The sequence below is a fragment of the Dipodomys merriami genome, unplaced genomic scaffold (genome assembly GCF_024711535.1).
Source record: "Dipodomys merriami isolate MVZ:Mamm:240054 unplaced genomic scaffold, mDipMer1.0.p SCAF_188, whole genome shotgun sequence".
In the NCBI taxonomy this organism is placed as follows: Eukaryota; Metazoa; Chordata; class Mammalia; order Rodentia; family Heteromyidae; genus Dipodomys; species Dipodomys merriami.
Genome location: NW_027203248.1, coordinates 1,270,696 through 1,285,917, shown reverse-complemented (window position 1 = coordinate 1,285,917; position 15,222 = coordinate 1,270,696). Strand labels below are relative to the sequence as shown.

At 35.9% G+C, this 15,222-nt stretch overlaps 1 protein-coding gene across 2 annotated transcripts in view; it reads left to right on the top strand.

The window, feature by feature from the left end:
- Vwa8 (von Willebrand factor A domain containing 8) overlaps window positions 1–15,222 on the top strand; it is a 281,922-nt gene that overhangs the window by 156,488 nt on the left and 110,212 nt on the right. For both annotated transcript variants that reach the window (XM_070026692.1, XM_070026693.1), the window contains exons 27-28: window positions 10,353–10,461; window positions 12,482–12,620. In XM_070026692.1, the coding sequence (XP_069882793.1) occupies window positions 10,353–10,461; window positions 12,482–12,620 (248 nt within the window). The remainder of the gene's footprint in view (window positions 1–10,352; window positions 10,462–12,481; window positions 12,621–15,222) is intronic.

The window sequence follows — 15,222 nt, the reverse complement described above, 5'->3', positions numbered from 1 at the left end:
TCCTATAGTAGAGAGACATTGTCTTTAATATGAAAACATCCATTACTACTCATAAATTTTATTTTCTTTTTCTAAGTTTTATTAATTTCAGTTGGAATGAGGTGGTTTTATTGCTGTGAACAAATTTATAGAATTGGAGTTCTAGTTTCATAGGAAGTTGGCTTATAATTTAAAAATAATTATGCAGTGCTTTTGCTAAAAATCAACCCACATATTTCTTCTGTAAGATCAGTCATAAGAAAATAGTTGTCAAATTCAGTTTCTAAAAAAGATAAATTATTTGTTACTCATTACCTTTCTCAGTTGTATATTGAAAATTTCTTACATGGAATATTGGTATTTGCCAGGGCAGTTCCAACTTTAGTATTTACATGTTAGCAGAGGCAAAGTACATTGAATGCGGAAACAGGATGAGGCATTCATGCTGAAGGAGTTGAAAACAACCAGTTGTCACCTACTATGTACAGCTAAAAATAAACTTGTAGAGATGTGGAAGGTGAGTAAATTACCCTTAGAGTGGAGTCTGTAGCAGACTGTAATTGGTGTACTCACTCAAAGCATTTATGTTTAGGGGACAATTATGTTTTATTGCCCTTTAGTGAAATCCACAGCCTCCATACCACTATTTCTATCTAATTATAAGAGGATATGTTTAAGTAAACAAGTTAATACTTTGGAAACTAAGCAGTTAGTTGTGCATTCAAACTATCCCTGTGTCATACGTACAGAAACATGAAAATACAGAATCCAACCCTTAGAGAGCTCATAGTTACATATTGGCCATTTGAATTTAGAGAATTACTTAACTAAATTGAGTTCCCTCTTGGTAAAATGTGAATATTTTATTATAGATGGCATAATCACACTGGATTTCTGTTCCTAAAGAAAAAGGATAGATTGGTTCCATTGCAATTAATTTGTCCTAAATGAAAAATTAAATACAACTTTATTCTTGTTTTTTCTTGTTCTATTGGATAGGAACTAAATTACTTTGATTCTGAACAAGATGGGTATACTATACTCACAGAGAGGATGTAAGGCACTATTTGTATAGACCTCCTCAAATGCAATCAGAATATACTCTGGCTGTTTGGAGGTGGTAATGTTATTTTAGTGCTCTTTGGGGAAATTCCCAAAAGAAAGACACTGTCACTTTTCCTTTTGTTCTTCTAAATAGCACATTGTCACATTGCTATTACTTATTTGTAAGTCTCTCACACTTTATAAAGATCCAGTGTGGAAAGGTGAATTTAACTTGTGTTCTTTAATAAATATTTATATTTTTTCAATGAAGTTTTGTTAGGTAATTGTTTTATTTTATTTTTGTGCTAACACCAGTGCTTGAAATCCAGGCCTTATACTCTTGCTCTGTGTTTTCATTCATGACTACTGCTCTATCACTTGAGCCACACTTCTAGCTTTTTTGTTGTTATTTTTATAATGAAATGAAAAGACACTGAAAATTGTCTTTTCCTATGATTATATGATATTTTACATTATTAGAAATATTTCTGAGTTTTTGTTTTCTAGTGCTATGAATTAGAATCTAGATCTCATGACTTCTAGGCACATATTCTACTGATAAGCTATACTCACTTCTCAGAGTCTTTGGTTTTAATATAAAGCACCTTCCTAATAGGAGATTCTTTGTCAAAAAAAAAATCCTTCATTCTCAAGCATCTTGGTTGAAAAGAAACGTATCTATATGAGTGAGACCTAATTAAACACTAATCTACGTTTTTCTCTGTTCACCTCACACCTTGATTTTCACTTTAACAAACAGCTTCATAAAGCATATGAAGTATTCTCATAAGCAATTAGCACAGTAATACCAATGTTTTGTGTCTTCATGGATATGTTTAAATGTCATTATGTATAATGTTTTGACCAGACAGATGGTACATCTAATAGACTGTTACATGTTAGTACACTTTGAAAGTACCCCCACTGCTGGTGAAAAAGCTCACATAGAGTCTTACAATCATTCTCAAGTGTCCTGTTAATAAGCATCCTCTCCCTGCCTTCAAATGCTTTACTACAAGGAAATTTAATTTCTTTTGTAGAGCATTAAAGAGAAAAAAGCAGTGAAATTCACAAATTCTTCAAGGGAGAACATTGTTTTGTTTTGAGGCTTTCTATGTAGCCCAGGCCTAAAACTCACCATGTAGTCCAAGCTGTCCTCAGACTTTCTTCTGCACCATTACAACTTAGAGAGTTGAATTCTGTTGTTGGGCTAGTAACCCTTGTGTTCAGAGATGGAATGGACTACCCAGGAGAGAAGTCTACCCTCTGCCTATGGGTTCAGACACATCTAGAATGACCTAAGGAAAGCACATGAGAGAATTCCAACCCCTAGATTCTTTATGTTCCTAATGAAATATGGAAGCTGAATAAGTAGTAGCCATTCTCCCTTAAGCTTTAGCCTTTCATTACTTTATTAGCTACTTTAATAGTAGTTCACATATATAAATAGTCCCAGTGAAAGTGGCTGAGATTATGACCTCCTGTTGTAAAAGCCATTTGTGTGCTACTGCACTGTGTGTTGCAGGGTTGTATTGGGTATTTATCTTCCTTTTCAGAGCAGCATCAGTTGTGTGTGTTTGCAAACAGAATAGCTTCATCCCTTTTGAAGTTATCTTTGAAAGGTATCTCTCTACAATTGATTTTCTGCCTTGAATACTTTCTCTGGGCTGTCAGTAGCAACTGTGCTGTCAATAGCTAGTTGGGCTGTTAACAGCAGCTGCTTCTTCCCTGACAGAGAACTATAGTGTCTTCAGAGTACTAGGACATCTCAGCCAGAGACACTCTTTGGAAGAATTTCATTAGATTTCTATTTGAAGGTAGGAATGATTACCAATTCACTGTTTATCCTATTAACATAAAATACTCTCTGCCTATGGTTTTGAGCCTCTCTTTCTTTTTTCCCCAAACCATTATATACTATAATTTTCTTTTTGTAGTGATAATTTTTACAAATAAATTCACAATTTTGATCATAGAATGTAGACAGTTTCACTCTAAGTGATTTATTTTCTCTACATAAAAGAGCTTAGTTTTCAAAAAGAATACTGTCTGCATGATGGCATTTCAGAAATACTGTAAACAGAAAGGCAGTGTTGAGTTACATATTTTCATGGTCTTTGCTATTTTAAGAAGTACCTTCATGGCCATTCAGTTTCTTAATAGAATGAAAAATAATTTAAATATACCCTGTCTACATGGGAATTTTTGAAAAGTATGGGTCTTCTTTTATACCATCTCATGCATTCTCATGGAATTATTCTCAATTATTTAAGCTTTTTAAGTGAGATTTTACAAAGTCTTGCACTTGACTGGCTAGATATTCCCAGTCCTTGCTGTAGCTACCTCTGTCAAATAAACCTGCAAAGTAGAGTACATCATTTTTATTGAGGGTCTTCTAAAAAGAAACAGTAAGACATATACACAGAACACAACAGAGAAGCTTCACCAGGGTAGTAAAGAAGTCAAAAAACATTGTCAGTTGAAATTTTTAATACATATTTCCCATATACTAAAACTAGGGAGTTAAGGTTATAAAGAAATTCAATGTATTTGCCAGAGATCTCATAATTATTTGAGAAAACAGTGGCCTCAAATGGTGGCACATAATCTTAGTACTTGGGAGAAGCAGGAGGATTGAGAACCCAGGTCTCTAAGTGAGAACTTGTCTCGAAACAAAAACAGAAGTGACGTTATATTAGAGCTGTACACAAGAGGGAACAAAGCAAGATAGCTGTTGTGTGCTCCTGGAGAAGATAAGAAAGCTAAAAACAATATTACTTGGTATTCCCTAGGCAGATAAAGAAGGGGAGAACACATCAATCAGAGAAGCTTTGCAAAAACATGATACACTGGAAAGTGAAGAAACCTAGTGACTAACACTGAGGGTTAGATGAGGGCTGCTAGATGATGAGGAGAGGGAGAGAGGAGCCAAGAGGAGTCAGAGAACAGCTCCTTTTCATCTATGTGCACTAACCCGCAAAGCAAGGAACCTAAAGGTGGAAAGACTCATTGGGAGGAGCTGCAGGAATTCAGGTAACAAATGAGGACCCAGATGATAGCTGTGGCAACAGTCAGAGAGGATTTAAGTACAGAATCAATGGCTTTTAAATGCCAGAGATTTAAATGAGTACAGCATAAGCCTCACTCTCAAGGATGCAACAATTTAATAAAGAAAATACAAAACTGTCCGCCTTGGGCTGGGAAGGTGGCTCAGTGGTAGAGCGCTTACCTTGCATGCATGAGGCCTTGGGTTCCATTCCTCAGCACCACATAAGCAAGAAGAAAAAAAGCTGGAAATGGCGCTGTGGCTCAAGTGGTAGAGCACTAGCCTTAAGCTGAAGAGCTAAGGGACAGCGCCTAGGCCCAGAGTTCAGGCCCCACGACCGGATCCAAAAAAAAAAACAAAAAAAAAACTGTCAACCTTAGGATGATTCTATTACATTCACAATAGCATTTTCACCCTCTGAGGAATCCCTACCTCCCCACCCCCACCCCAGGAAAAATATCAACCACTGAGGAAAGTTTAGTATCTGTCATTCTCCTTGAGGATGACTGGAAATGGAACACAAGATAGGGAAACACTAAGGTACAATTGCTGCACATATCAGAAGAAGAAGAAAAAAGATTATTTTGCAGTGAAACTTGAAGAAAGATGAAGGAAAGGAAACTCAGACCCAGAACTCTGCAAGGAAGAAGACAGCTACAGATGTGTGCAGCAAGCTGACAGCATGTGCTCTGGCTCATCTGTGGTCCAGGGAAGTGCTGAGCCACAGCACTGAGACTGCAGAGTGTCACACATCCAAATTATTCTGTAGTTCTGCCCGGTCTGCAGAATTCAGGAGGAAGAGGAACACAAGTCTTAAGTGAAAGCCATAATTTCTAAATGGAAACCAGGCAGAGAGGGAACGCACACATGCACGCACACACACACACACGTGCGCGCACACACACACACACACACACACACACACACTCTCTCTCATACTATTTTTAGCAAAACAAAATTATTTGCCAACCACATGTGAAACTCAGGATAAGAGTTTTTTGATGTTTCCAGAAAACAAGGGAGGATCTTACTGGGAGTTTAATGCTAGTACCAAATACTATGAATGTGTTTAAAGGGAAATGGATATTTTCTTTTTTTAATGTTCTGGCTTCTTTCATTAGTAATTTTAAAATATTTGCCATGGATTTTATAAATGTATTTCTGACCAACATATTCTCCCTACAATTTTATTTTCTCAGGTATCTTAAACTTGAAAGTTACAGATTCTGTGGAACTTTAAGATTTTTATATGTGCAGATTTATTTGGATGCCCCCCAAAACAGGGGATTCATTTTGCATAAAAGGAAATATGAGAGAGATGCAATGGGTAGTAATATTTGGATTGGGCCTTAGGAACGAAAAAGGCAATAGCAGGAAGGAATTGTTGAGAGGGGTAGTGTCCTTGAGGAAGCAAAAAATGCTGAATATGTTTAGGAGCAGCAAGAAGTAGTTGGAGATAGGACTAAGGCATAGGTTGGCTGGAGAATAAGAGGAAAGAGTATGAGCCAAGACTGAGAGGGAATACTTGTCACAAATACTCTATAAAAGTCTCCAGTGAACTCAGTTCGGCAGCCTGACTTAATCTTTGCTAGAGGTTAGGTTGAAAATGTTAAGAATGAGTGAGGCCCACTAAAATTGGAATCACTTTTTCTATACAAAGCTGGTAGTAATTGTTGAGCTTTCAAATTGGTGGAACTACCCTAAAAGGCTTCATTATTCCCATGAAAATTAGTAGTTCTTGTGATCAAGAAATGTTGGGGAATTGATAATAGGTAGGTCAACAACTTTCACTTGCATAATACCCCTAGAAAAATCCAAATCTTTTTCATGTGTTTTCTTCCATACTCCAGAAATAGTTTTGGCAAAGGTTCAGCGAAAGTAGAAATTTACCAGAACATATTCTTTAAAACTTCAGCTCACCTCTTTATGGAAGCAGTTTGAAACTCTTGTAGTCAGACAATGTTCCTTAACTTTGGTGTTTGTATGAAATGTATATGTGTTTACAAAATAATATTCTTTTTCCTCTCTGTAACTTTCTAAGTCCTATAATTTGATCTAAGTCATAATTGTGATATTTACCGTTCTTTTAGTTAAAACTTGTAGTCCTGGGCCTATTACTTCCCAAAGGAATTAAGAAACATCACAACAAATGAATTAAAATATATCATTGTTTTAAGAAACATAATTTTGTAAATGGCACTGAAGATTAAAAAAAAATTAGTGCTATTTTTAGGTCTTAAGTTCATCCTCCTCCCCTCTTAAAATCAAATCCAGACATCATTCCAGCTAGGACTTCAACAGAATTAAACAATACAAGTGACAGGTCTTAAAACCATGGAAAATACCATTATTGTTTCAATCAAGTCAGAAACTGAAATCTGCCAGGCACCAGTTGCTCACCCTTGTAATCCTAGCTTTAGGAGATCTGGGATCTGAGGATGGCAATTCAAAGCCAGCTCTGGCAGGAAAGTTGGTGAGACCCTTCTCTCCAATTAGCCATCCGAAAGCCAGAAGTGGAACTGTGGTACAAGTGATACAGAGCTATGCTTGAGCAAAAAATCCCAGGGACAGTACCCAGGCCTGAGGTCAAGCCCCACGACTAGCAAGTGCAACAGAGTGTGTTTGTGTGTGTGTATGTGTGTGTGTGTGCACACATACACATACACACACACACACAAAATCTGAAATTTTGTTGAGTTGGCTGACATCTCAGTAATGGAGTATTTAAACCTTTCACTCACTGATTATTAGCTTAGAGTTATCCCCCTTTCCATGCTTACTATCATATTGAAGGGGGAGAGTTAGAAATGGCCAGTTTCCACTCCTACCTCACTGGGAGGGCACAGAAGCAGTAAATAAATGAAAGGCTATGATTTAACTCAGTTGGCCAGCCCAGAGTTCACAGTGAAATCTGAGCCAAGCACTGGTGGCTCACGCCTGTAATTCTAGTTACTCAGGAGGCTGAGGTTCAAAGCTAGCCCAGGCAGGAATGTCTATGAGCCTCTTATATCCAGTAAACTACCCCAAAAATGCCACAAGTGGAATTGTGACTCAAGTGGTAAGTGCTAGCTTGAGCAAAAGAAGCTCAGGGACAGTGTCCAAGCCCTGAATTCAAGCTCCAGGACAGCACAAAACAAACAAACAATAACAAAAACCCTGAGACAGCATTCCATGTTACCAGGGAACAGGATGGGGTCAGTTTATGCAAATCTAGAGCACTATGAATATGTGTCCTTCAGTCCTATTTGATATATGGCTCCAGAATATATTCTATATAGCTTACCTTAAGGTCCTTCTGACAACCAGCCAGTGCTGTTTATAATAGAGAACCAGGCAGCCTGTAATTTCCATGACTGTTATTTAGAATGAGTTGGCAAGTCCAAAGCAGATTTTATGAACATCTCAGGCAATGTCATTATAAACTGGAAATTGAGCAATGTTAACTTTTCTGTCTTTTTCTCAAATGGATGATGCTTTTCTTTTTTTCTTAGTATCTGGATATTATTTTTGTAAATTTGTTAATATGTACATTAGTGATTTTTGTAATGCTGAATATTAAACTAGAGGTCTTGCTAATGTTAGGCTAGCACTCTGCCACTGAGCTTCATCTCCAGCATTAAACCCATTTTTTTAATATTAGATATCAACTAGGATCATTTTATTAAGCAATTTCTATCTCTAATTAGATTTCCAGATGTGAAACTATTTTGTTGTCATCAAAAAACCAATTATCAACTTGAGCACACCTAATCCACTAGTAGCAATAAGTATTTTCGTTCCAAGTTTCACTCCCTCGCACCAGGATAATTCAAGATCTTTTTTTTTTTTTTTGTCGGTCGTGGGGCTTGAACTCTGGGCCTGGGCGTTGTCCCTCAGCTCTTCAGCTTAAGGCGAGCGCTCTACCACTTGAGCTACAGCGCCACTTCCAGTTTTCTGGTGGTTTATTGGAGATAGGAGTCTCACGGTCTTTCTTGCCCGGGCTGGCTTTGAACCTCGATCCTCAGTTCTCAACCTCCTGAGAGCTAGGATTACAGGCGTGAGCCTCCAGCGCCTGGCATAATTCAAGATCTTTAAACCACCACTGACACTTCTTCTCACTTCCTTGACTGTCACAGATAAATTGAGTTATAAAGGCAACTTACAGCTCATCCCCCTCTTTTACAAATGAAGAAATTACTGCTGAGATATTAGCTGGCATTTCCTTCCCAAATTTGCATAGACACGTAATAAAAGAACCAAAAGTAAAACCCAGATCTCTTTGCATTTTATTATTACTTCATCTTGTATACTGAAGATAATGTGTCTCTCTTTTATCCTCCTATATTTGAAGACCTTATTCTTTGGTGAACTTATGTTATCAAGTGAAGAATAAACTCTGAGAGAGATCCTAGACAAAGAGATGAATCTTATTGACACAAATGCATTTTTATTAACATTCAGAAACAGATCACAATTATACTCAATGTTCTAACTCAACACACACCCACACACATTTTTTCCAGTAAACACAAGTCACCAATCAGGACAATTGTCTCAGTACTTATAATGTGTTTTAGATAAGTTTAAAAGTACATGTGACCTTTTGAGAGATATGTGTCATATGGCTTAGAAGAATTTCTATGTCAATTTCTTTTTCTTTCCTCTTTTCTTCAGAAATTAATATCTCAAATAGACAAAAATCAAATTTCACCAAAGTGTATTGTTCCTTATTTTATTGGAAAAATAGTAAAAGCCTACTGTGCTCTTGCTAAACATACTGAACTACCATGTTAGACTGCTTTACTGAAAATAAAATGATTTCTAAATAGTACTCTTTTAATGATCATTAAGTTTGTTCTAAGCATACATTTCAATTTGTAGTCACATATGTATTATTTTTAGAGATCTTTAACTCTGAATCACTTTTTACCTTAATTTATCATAGAATAAGAAATTTCTAATGAGTTAAATGACAAATGTTTCCTTGTTAAAAAGAGATTAAAGAGATAATATGAGTAAAGAGAGATAGCTTTATTCTTATATTGTCTCTAGTTTCATACTTTTGTGCTACTCTACTTGCTTGCTTTTTGGGGGACTTTGTTCAAGGGGCTTGAACTAGGGCTTGTGCACTGTCCCTGAGCTTTTCTGTTCACAGCTAGCACTCTGCCACTTTGAACCACGGCTTCCCTTCCAGTTTTCTGGTAGTTAATTGGAGATAAGAGTCTTGTAGACTTTCCTGCCCTGCTTGCAAGAAACCTCAGATCTCAGCCTCAGTTGCAAGGATTACATGTGTTGAGCCATCAGCTTTAGCTGGGCATGTTAACACCTCCCTGTAATCTTGGTCACTCAGAGTCTGTGGCAGGAGGATTAAGAATTTAAGGCTAGCTAGCAAGACCCTCTCTCAAAACAAATTAACAAAGAAAGTCACATAAAATAAACATGAAGTCAGGGTAATAGCTTGCTTGGTGGAAGAAGTGATGAAAGACGATTTTAAGAGGGCTCTGGGTAATGTTTCATTTTGATTACATGGGTGTATTCAAAACTAAGTGACACATGTAAGCAAGCATTTCTTTGTTCATGTTATGGATAAACTTAAAGTGAAAAAAAAAGCCAAACTAAAGTGCTTAAAGTGACCCTCTACAAGTTAGAAAGATGGGCATAGTAGTAATGGACACTGATTGTTATATAGTTCAAAATTGAAAAGGATAAACTGAAAATTGGATGGATTGCTCCAGTATTTTTAAAGCTTTCCTATCACTTTACCAAGAAATTACATATTAAGCTACTAAATATTTTATCAGCTAAAGGGAAAAAAAACATTATATTTGTCATTAAGATAAAAATGGATTAAATCAGCTGGGTACTGGCTACTTAGGAGGCTGAGATCTGGGGATCACAGTTCACAGCCAGCTCAGGCAGAAAACTCTGTGAGACTCTTATCTCCAATAAACCACTAGAAAACCGAAAGTGGTACTATGGCTCAAGTGGTAGAGCACTCGCCTTGAGCTTAAGAGCACAGGGAAAGTACTCAGGCCCAGAGTTCAAACCCCACGACCAACACCAAAAAAATAAATAAATAAATAAGGATGAAATCTTACCTTGCAGGTTCATGCAATGTGGTATCTTTTTCTTCTTAATATCCTTTCTAAACACAATTTTGTAAATTTTAGATAAAATTAGTATAACTCACTTCTAAGTAAAGCATTCTTCAAATTTATTTGTGTAGTTGGTAGTAGTTAGCTCATTTGTCCCTATGACTTGATAATAAGGAAAAAATGCCTATTTTTTCAATCATCTTTGACAGGTTGCCTCTGCCAGATCAAACATTCATGGGCTACTGGACAATTGGTCAGGCAAGAAATGGAATGCAAAAACTCTTGTGCCCAGCAGAAACTCATCATATCGACATAAAGGTTGGTATTTTTATGATTTTCTATTCAAATAGTCACTCTTACAAAATTTTCTCTATTCTCTCTGGAGAAATTCTATACAATCCATACAGTCTCAGAAATTACTTGGTCTGATATATATTCATTCTATGCTTTGTATTCTATTCTAGTCTTCTTTCTGTTCTATTCTATTCTATTCTATTCTAGTTTTGGCTCCTACTCTACCTTCCAAATCAGGCTGACTTCTGAGAAACCCAATGTTAGCAATTCCTAATGACCAGATAGAATATCTGAGAACAAGTCTGTATTTCAGGAGAATTAGTCAAGTATATTGCTTAATTTCCAAGAGTATTCAGAGAACTGGGATAGTTCTTTGTGACACCTGTCTTGTATTTGCCAATGGAATTAAAACTTTGTGCTTTTTAAAATTTTTGTCTTCTCATTAGCTGCCCATTGTTGTCTTCATGTGACAAAGGAAAGCAAAGGATCACTAGTCATTAATTGGAATTAAAATCACTCTGAGTATTTCAAGTACAAATGAATCTATGCTAGGAAATCAGGTGGCTACAAAATCATTAGGAGAAACAGGGAGAACAGAAGTCGGAGGGCTCCACTGGATTTATAGTTTATCAGTGTCCTTCATCTGCTACTATCCCTGATGCTAGGAAACACAGCGTAAGAAAACTTTTTCAGTAAATAGATATCGTAGGCTATGTGGTCATGTGGAATTCTTTTGCAGCTACTTCACTCTGCCATTGTAATGCAAAAGCAGCCATAGTAATATATAAACAAATGGATGTGGCTATGTTCGCTAAAGTTTAATTTACAAAAACAGTGGAATCATCCTTGGCCTGTGGGTCATAATTTGTCATCCCTTCAGTAGAGCATAGACTCTGCTTAGATTTCTAACTGCTTCCTTGGCTGCTGTAGCTGCAGGAAGATGCCCAACACCTCTCTGCCTAAAATCTCATGCAGTTGTGCTTAATTGGAAGAAGAGAGTATGATTTTGTTCTTCCAGCCCCCAAGGTAAAGTCTAGATAGGAGAGGGGTCATAGATGCCAGTATCTAGCCCAGGAAATTGAAATTTTACTTGCAGATGTAAAATCCTTCCAGGAAGTCATGTCTAATCCAGAACTAACAATATCCATAACATTATTAACTTAGTACTTGTCTTCATATTGAATAATTATCAATATATGCAACATACTCTTTCATCAAGAATGCTATTGATTATTGGTAAATTTTTATTTTATTTCAAAATTTTAATACTTTTTATTGTAAAGATACTGTACAGAAGGGTAACAGTTACTTGAGCAAGGTAATGAGTCCATTTCCTATCGAACATTGTTACCCCCTCCTTTGTTTTTCCTCTACCATCCCTTTCCTCCCAACCTCCCCAACCGCCCCCAAAGTTGTAAAGTTCGTTTTCAGCATTTTGTCTTGTACATCTCGTTGTTACAATGGGTCATCCTATATCCTTATTTCAGCATTTTATTATTTCCCTCCCCCTCCCCAAATTAGAAAAATATATACAAGATTCAGGACACCGGAATCAAATACAGTGAAAACAGGCATTATACCACGTGGGAAGAACATACAAAAGAAACAGAAAAATTATAATCTATTTAAAAGACTTAACCATTTCATTCCTATAACAATATAAAAATCATTCTACAATAGAAATATATTAGGCCCTGGTTTACTAACTTATAAATTATTCTCTTGATTTGGACAACTCTGTATCTTGATACATGAAGTACAAAATGGGTTCTTAGTTTAGCATGAAATGAAATAGTGTGAAATCCTTTGGGATTTTATATCTAGTATATTATGTAAGTAAAAACAAAAGAAATTAATGGGTTAACACAAATGAAAGCATTTATAAATGTTTAGTGTGGAATTATTGTTATAAGCACTATACCAAACAGTAAAATGAAGTTTATTAATATATTAAATATTTGAGTATAAATTCTGTATCTTTGAAGAACTTTACCTGTCCCATATTGTGCTGATTGCTCAAATTCAGATAATTATTTTATTATAGGGTCCAGTACCTATAAACATACAAGAGTATCCAATAGAAAGACATGAAGGAAGAGCCCTAAGCTTTACTGAGGAATGCGCTTCCTGGAAGTTGCCATTGGATGAAACTAATTTAATCTGTGACATTGCTGTATCACACGGTATGTTGGTTTGTTCTTTTGATCATTTCTTTCTGCAGTGATTTAAACAAGGAGAGAGGTCTTAAAATAATCCTGTGCATCAAGGAGAGAGTTGATCACTTGGAGATTGGACAGCAATTATATATAATTTAGAACTAATTTCCTGTAACAACCTAACAGAATGCTATTATGGAATCCACATAAGCACTGCTGAGTTTGTGTGCATATATCTGTTTCTCATTACAATTGTAGCACAAAGTTAAACATGCCCAAGAATGTGCTAAAAATAGAAAGGTAGAAGAAAAAGAAGAAACATTGGATTTGGGGGCTGGGATTCCAGTTTAGTGATTACATGAACCACAAAACCAAGGCTGAAGTGATCTGAAGTTATTAAACTCTTCATTGTAAAGAAGACAAATACGAATGTGAATTTATGGCACCACGCTTTTGGAGTGATGCCACTACCTACTGATTCATGCAATGACCCTGGGTATCTTTGGCAGAAGTTCTTCAGTTGATGTCAGTTACTAAGAGGACATAAACAGAAGCAGTGGCTGGGGGAAAGGAGAATCTCTCTAACTTGACTAAAACGGAAATTTCTCAGACTGAAAAAAAAAATCAGTACCTTATTTGTGTTCCTCTAAGGTCTATCAATATTGTTAATTTCCCAAGTCAGCTATTGCAAATAAATTGATGTTGCAAAATACTTACAGTTGTTTATGGTGGAAGATTGTTGCTGTTGTTAACATATTTTGCATTCATTAGTAAAGAGACCTTTGGCCCTTGTCTTCTATTTAGGTATCCTAAGTACACTGTGATCCTTTTCCCTTCCTGTATAAGCAGCAAGTGAACTGCTGCACTTTTCTCATTAACAGTGTTTATGGTCTCCCTGTTCTCAGCCAAACATTCTAGGCGGCCCTGACTAGTCAGTCAGATTTGGCCAATATAATTCAACCCTTTTATTTTAGTGTATCCACATCTGCAAGTTTGATATTTTTTGTTATTTTTAATAGATCACCCAAAATAGCATTTTACAGAAAAGGAATTGTAATGTTAAAAGTGAAGTGTAGCTGTAAAATCTCAAACAAGACAGGCAAAGCTTTATTTAGATCACCAAAAATCATGTTTTGCAAAAGGGAACTATTACAAGCAAATGGTAAATGTATAACGATAAGCTTTCTTCTGCCATCAACCATCAACCCTGTGATTGCCAATTAAAATTTGTTGGACAGCTACTTAGCCTCATTTGCAAAAATGTTTTGTTCAATGTTACCAGATAATTAACAGCGTGACTCTTGCTAGCAGTTAGCTGTAATATCTATGAAAGCAACTGACCTATATACATTTTTCAGGGATGCTTCACCAAGAACAAAACAGTTCTTTTCCTCCTACCACAGGTATCTGGGCAGCAGCAAGGGTTACATAGGAGCATTCAGGAGCCCAGGAAATCATTTTTTTAAAAACCTAATTCTGCATTTGTGAAAGGAAAGAGCATTTTCTTAATTAGAATTGGAGTTAATTATACATCTATGTGTCTAAGCCAGAGACTCAGTGGTACTGAATGCCTGCAATAGAACAGTTAACACATTTATGAAGTACTTATCTATAAACATTCTTGCTATATTCCTCATTGCTTTGTACAGCTTAGGAAGCTTCCCAGTAACTGGTAGGCCGAACTTATTTGTGTTCATAATGAAATCGTTTAAGAGTCCATTAATCATGCACACTATGGTTCTGCTTTTAGAACTGTAATACACCTAAATAATAATGCGTCTTCCTTAGCCCTTCTGTTGATGGCTGTGATTCTTTTCTCCCCCTGTTTTTGGTGATACTGGGGTTTGACCTTTATATATAATATAATCACATTTATAATGTAAATAATCATATACTATATAATCATATTTACATATATATCAGTATATAATGTGGATATAGTATTGGGTACATGTATATATGATATTATAAATATGATGTATATACATGTGGTCCAGATTTTTTAGTATTTTCCTCACTTTGAGGACATATTTTGTGTCATATTTTGTGTCTTAATTTTGGGTTCAGAAAATATACCCACCATAAAAGAGGATATTTTATTGATCTGTGATACTGATTGTATTTATTAGAAAGGAGAGGCTTAATCCTTTGCCTCTACATGTTCACATGAGAAATTATGAGAATCTTAGTTCAGAACCTGGTTACTCAAAGGTTGTGTCACAGTTTAGCAACCTTGATAACTCCTGTGAACTCACTGGAATGATAGAATCTGAAAGCCCACCCAGATCTACTGAATTAAAGTCTGCATTTTCATTGACTTCTCATTTGATTTAGAATTTGAAGAACTAGTGATATAATAAAATAAATAAATTGGACATAGATTGAAAAGGAAGATTTTAATAAGAAATAGTCAAGTATGAACAGAAGTTTAGAAATTAATATCTCTAAAACTTCATTGGATTCCATGTACAAGATCCTGGATTCATGTCCTAGCACTAGAAAAAAAATCACAGGACTAAGATGTTTAAAAATTTTTAATTATTTATAGTAAGAAAATCCTAAAGAAAAGGAAAGATTAGTGGATATAATATATTGAAAATCTATTGTCCTTCTGAAAAAAAAAAACAGA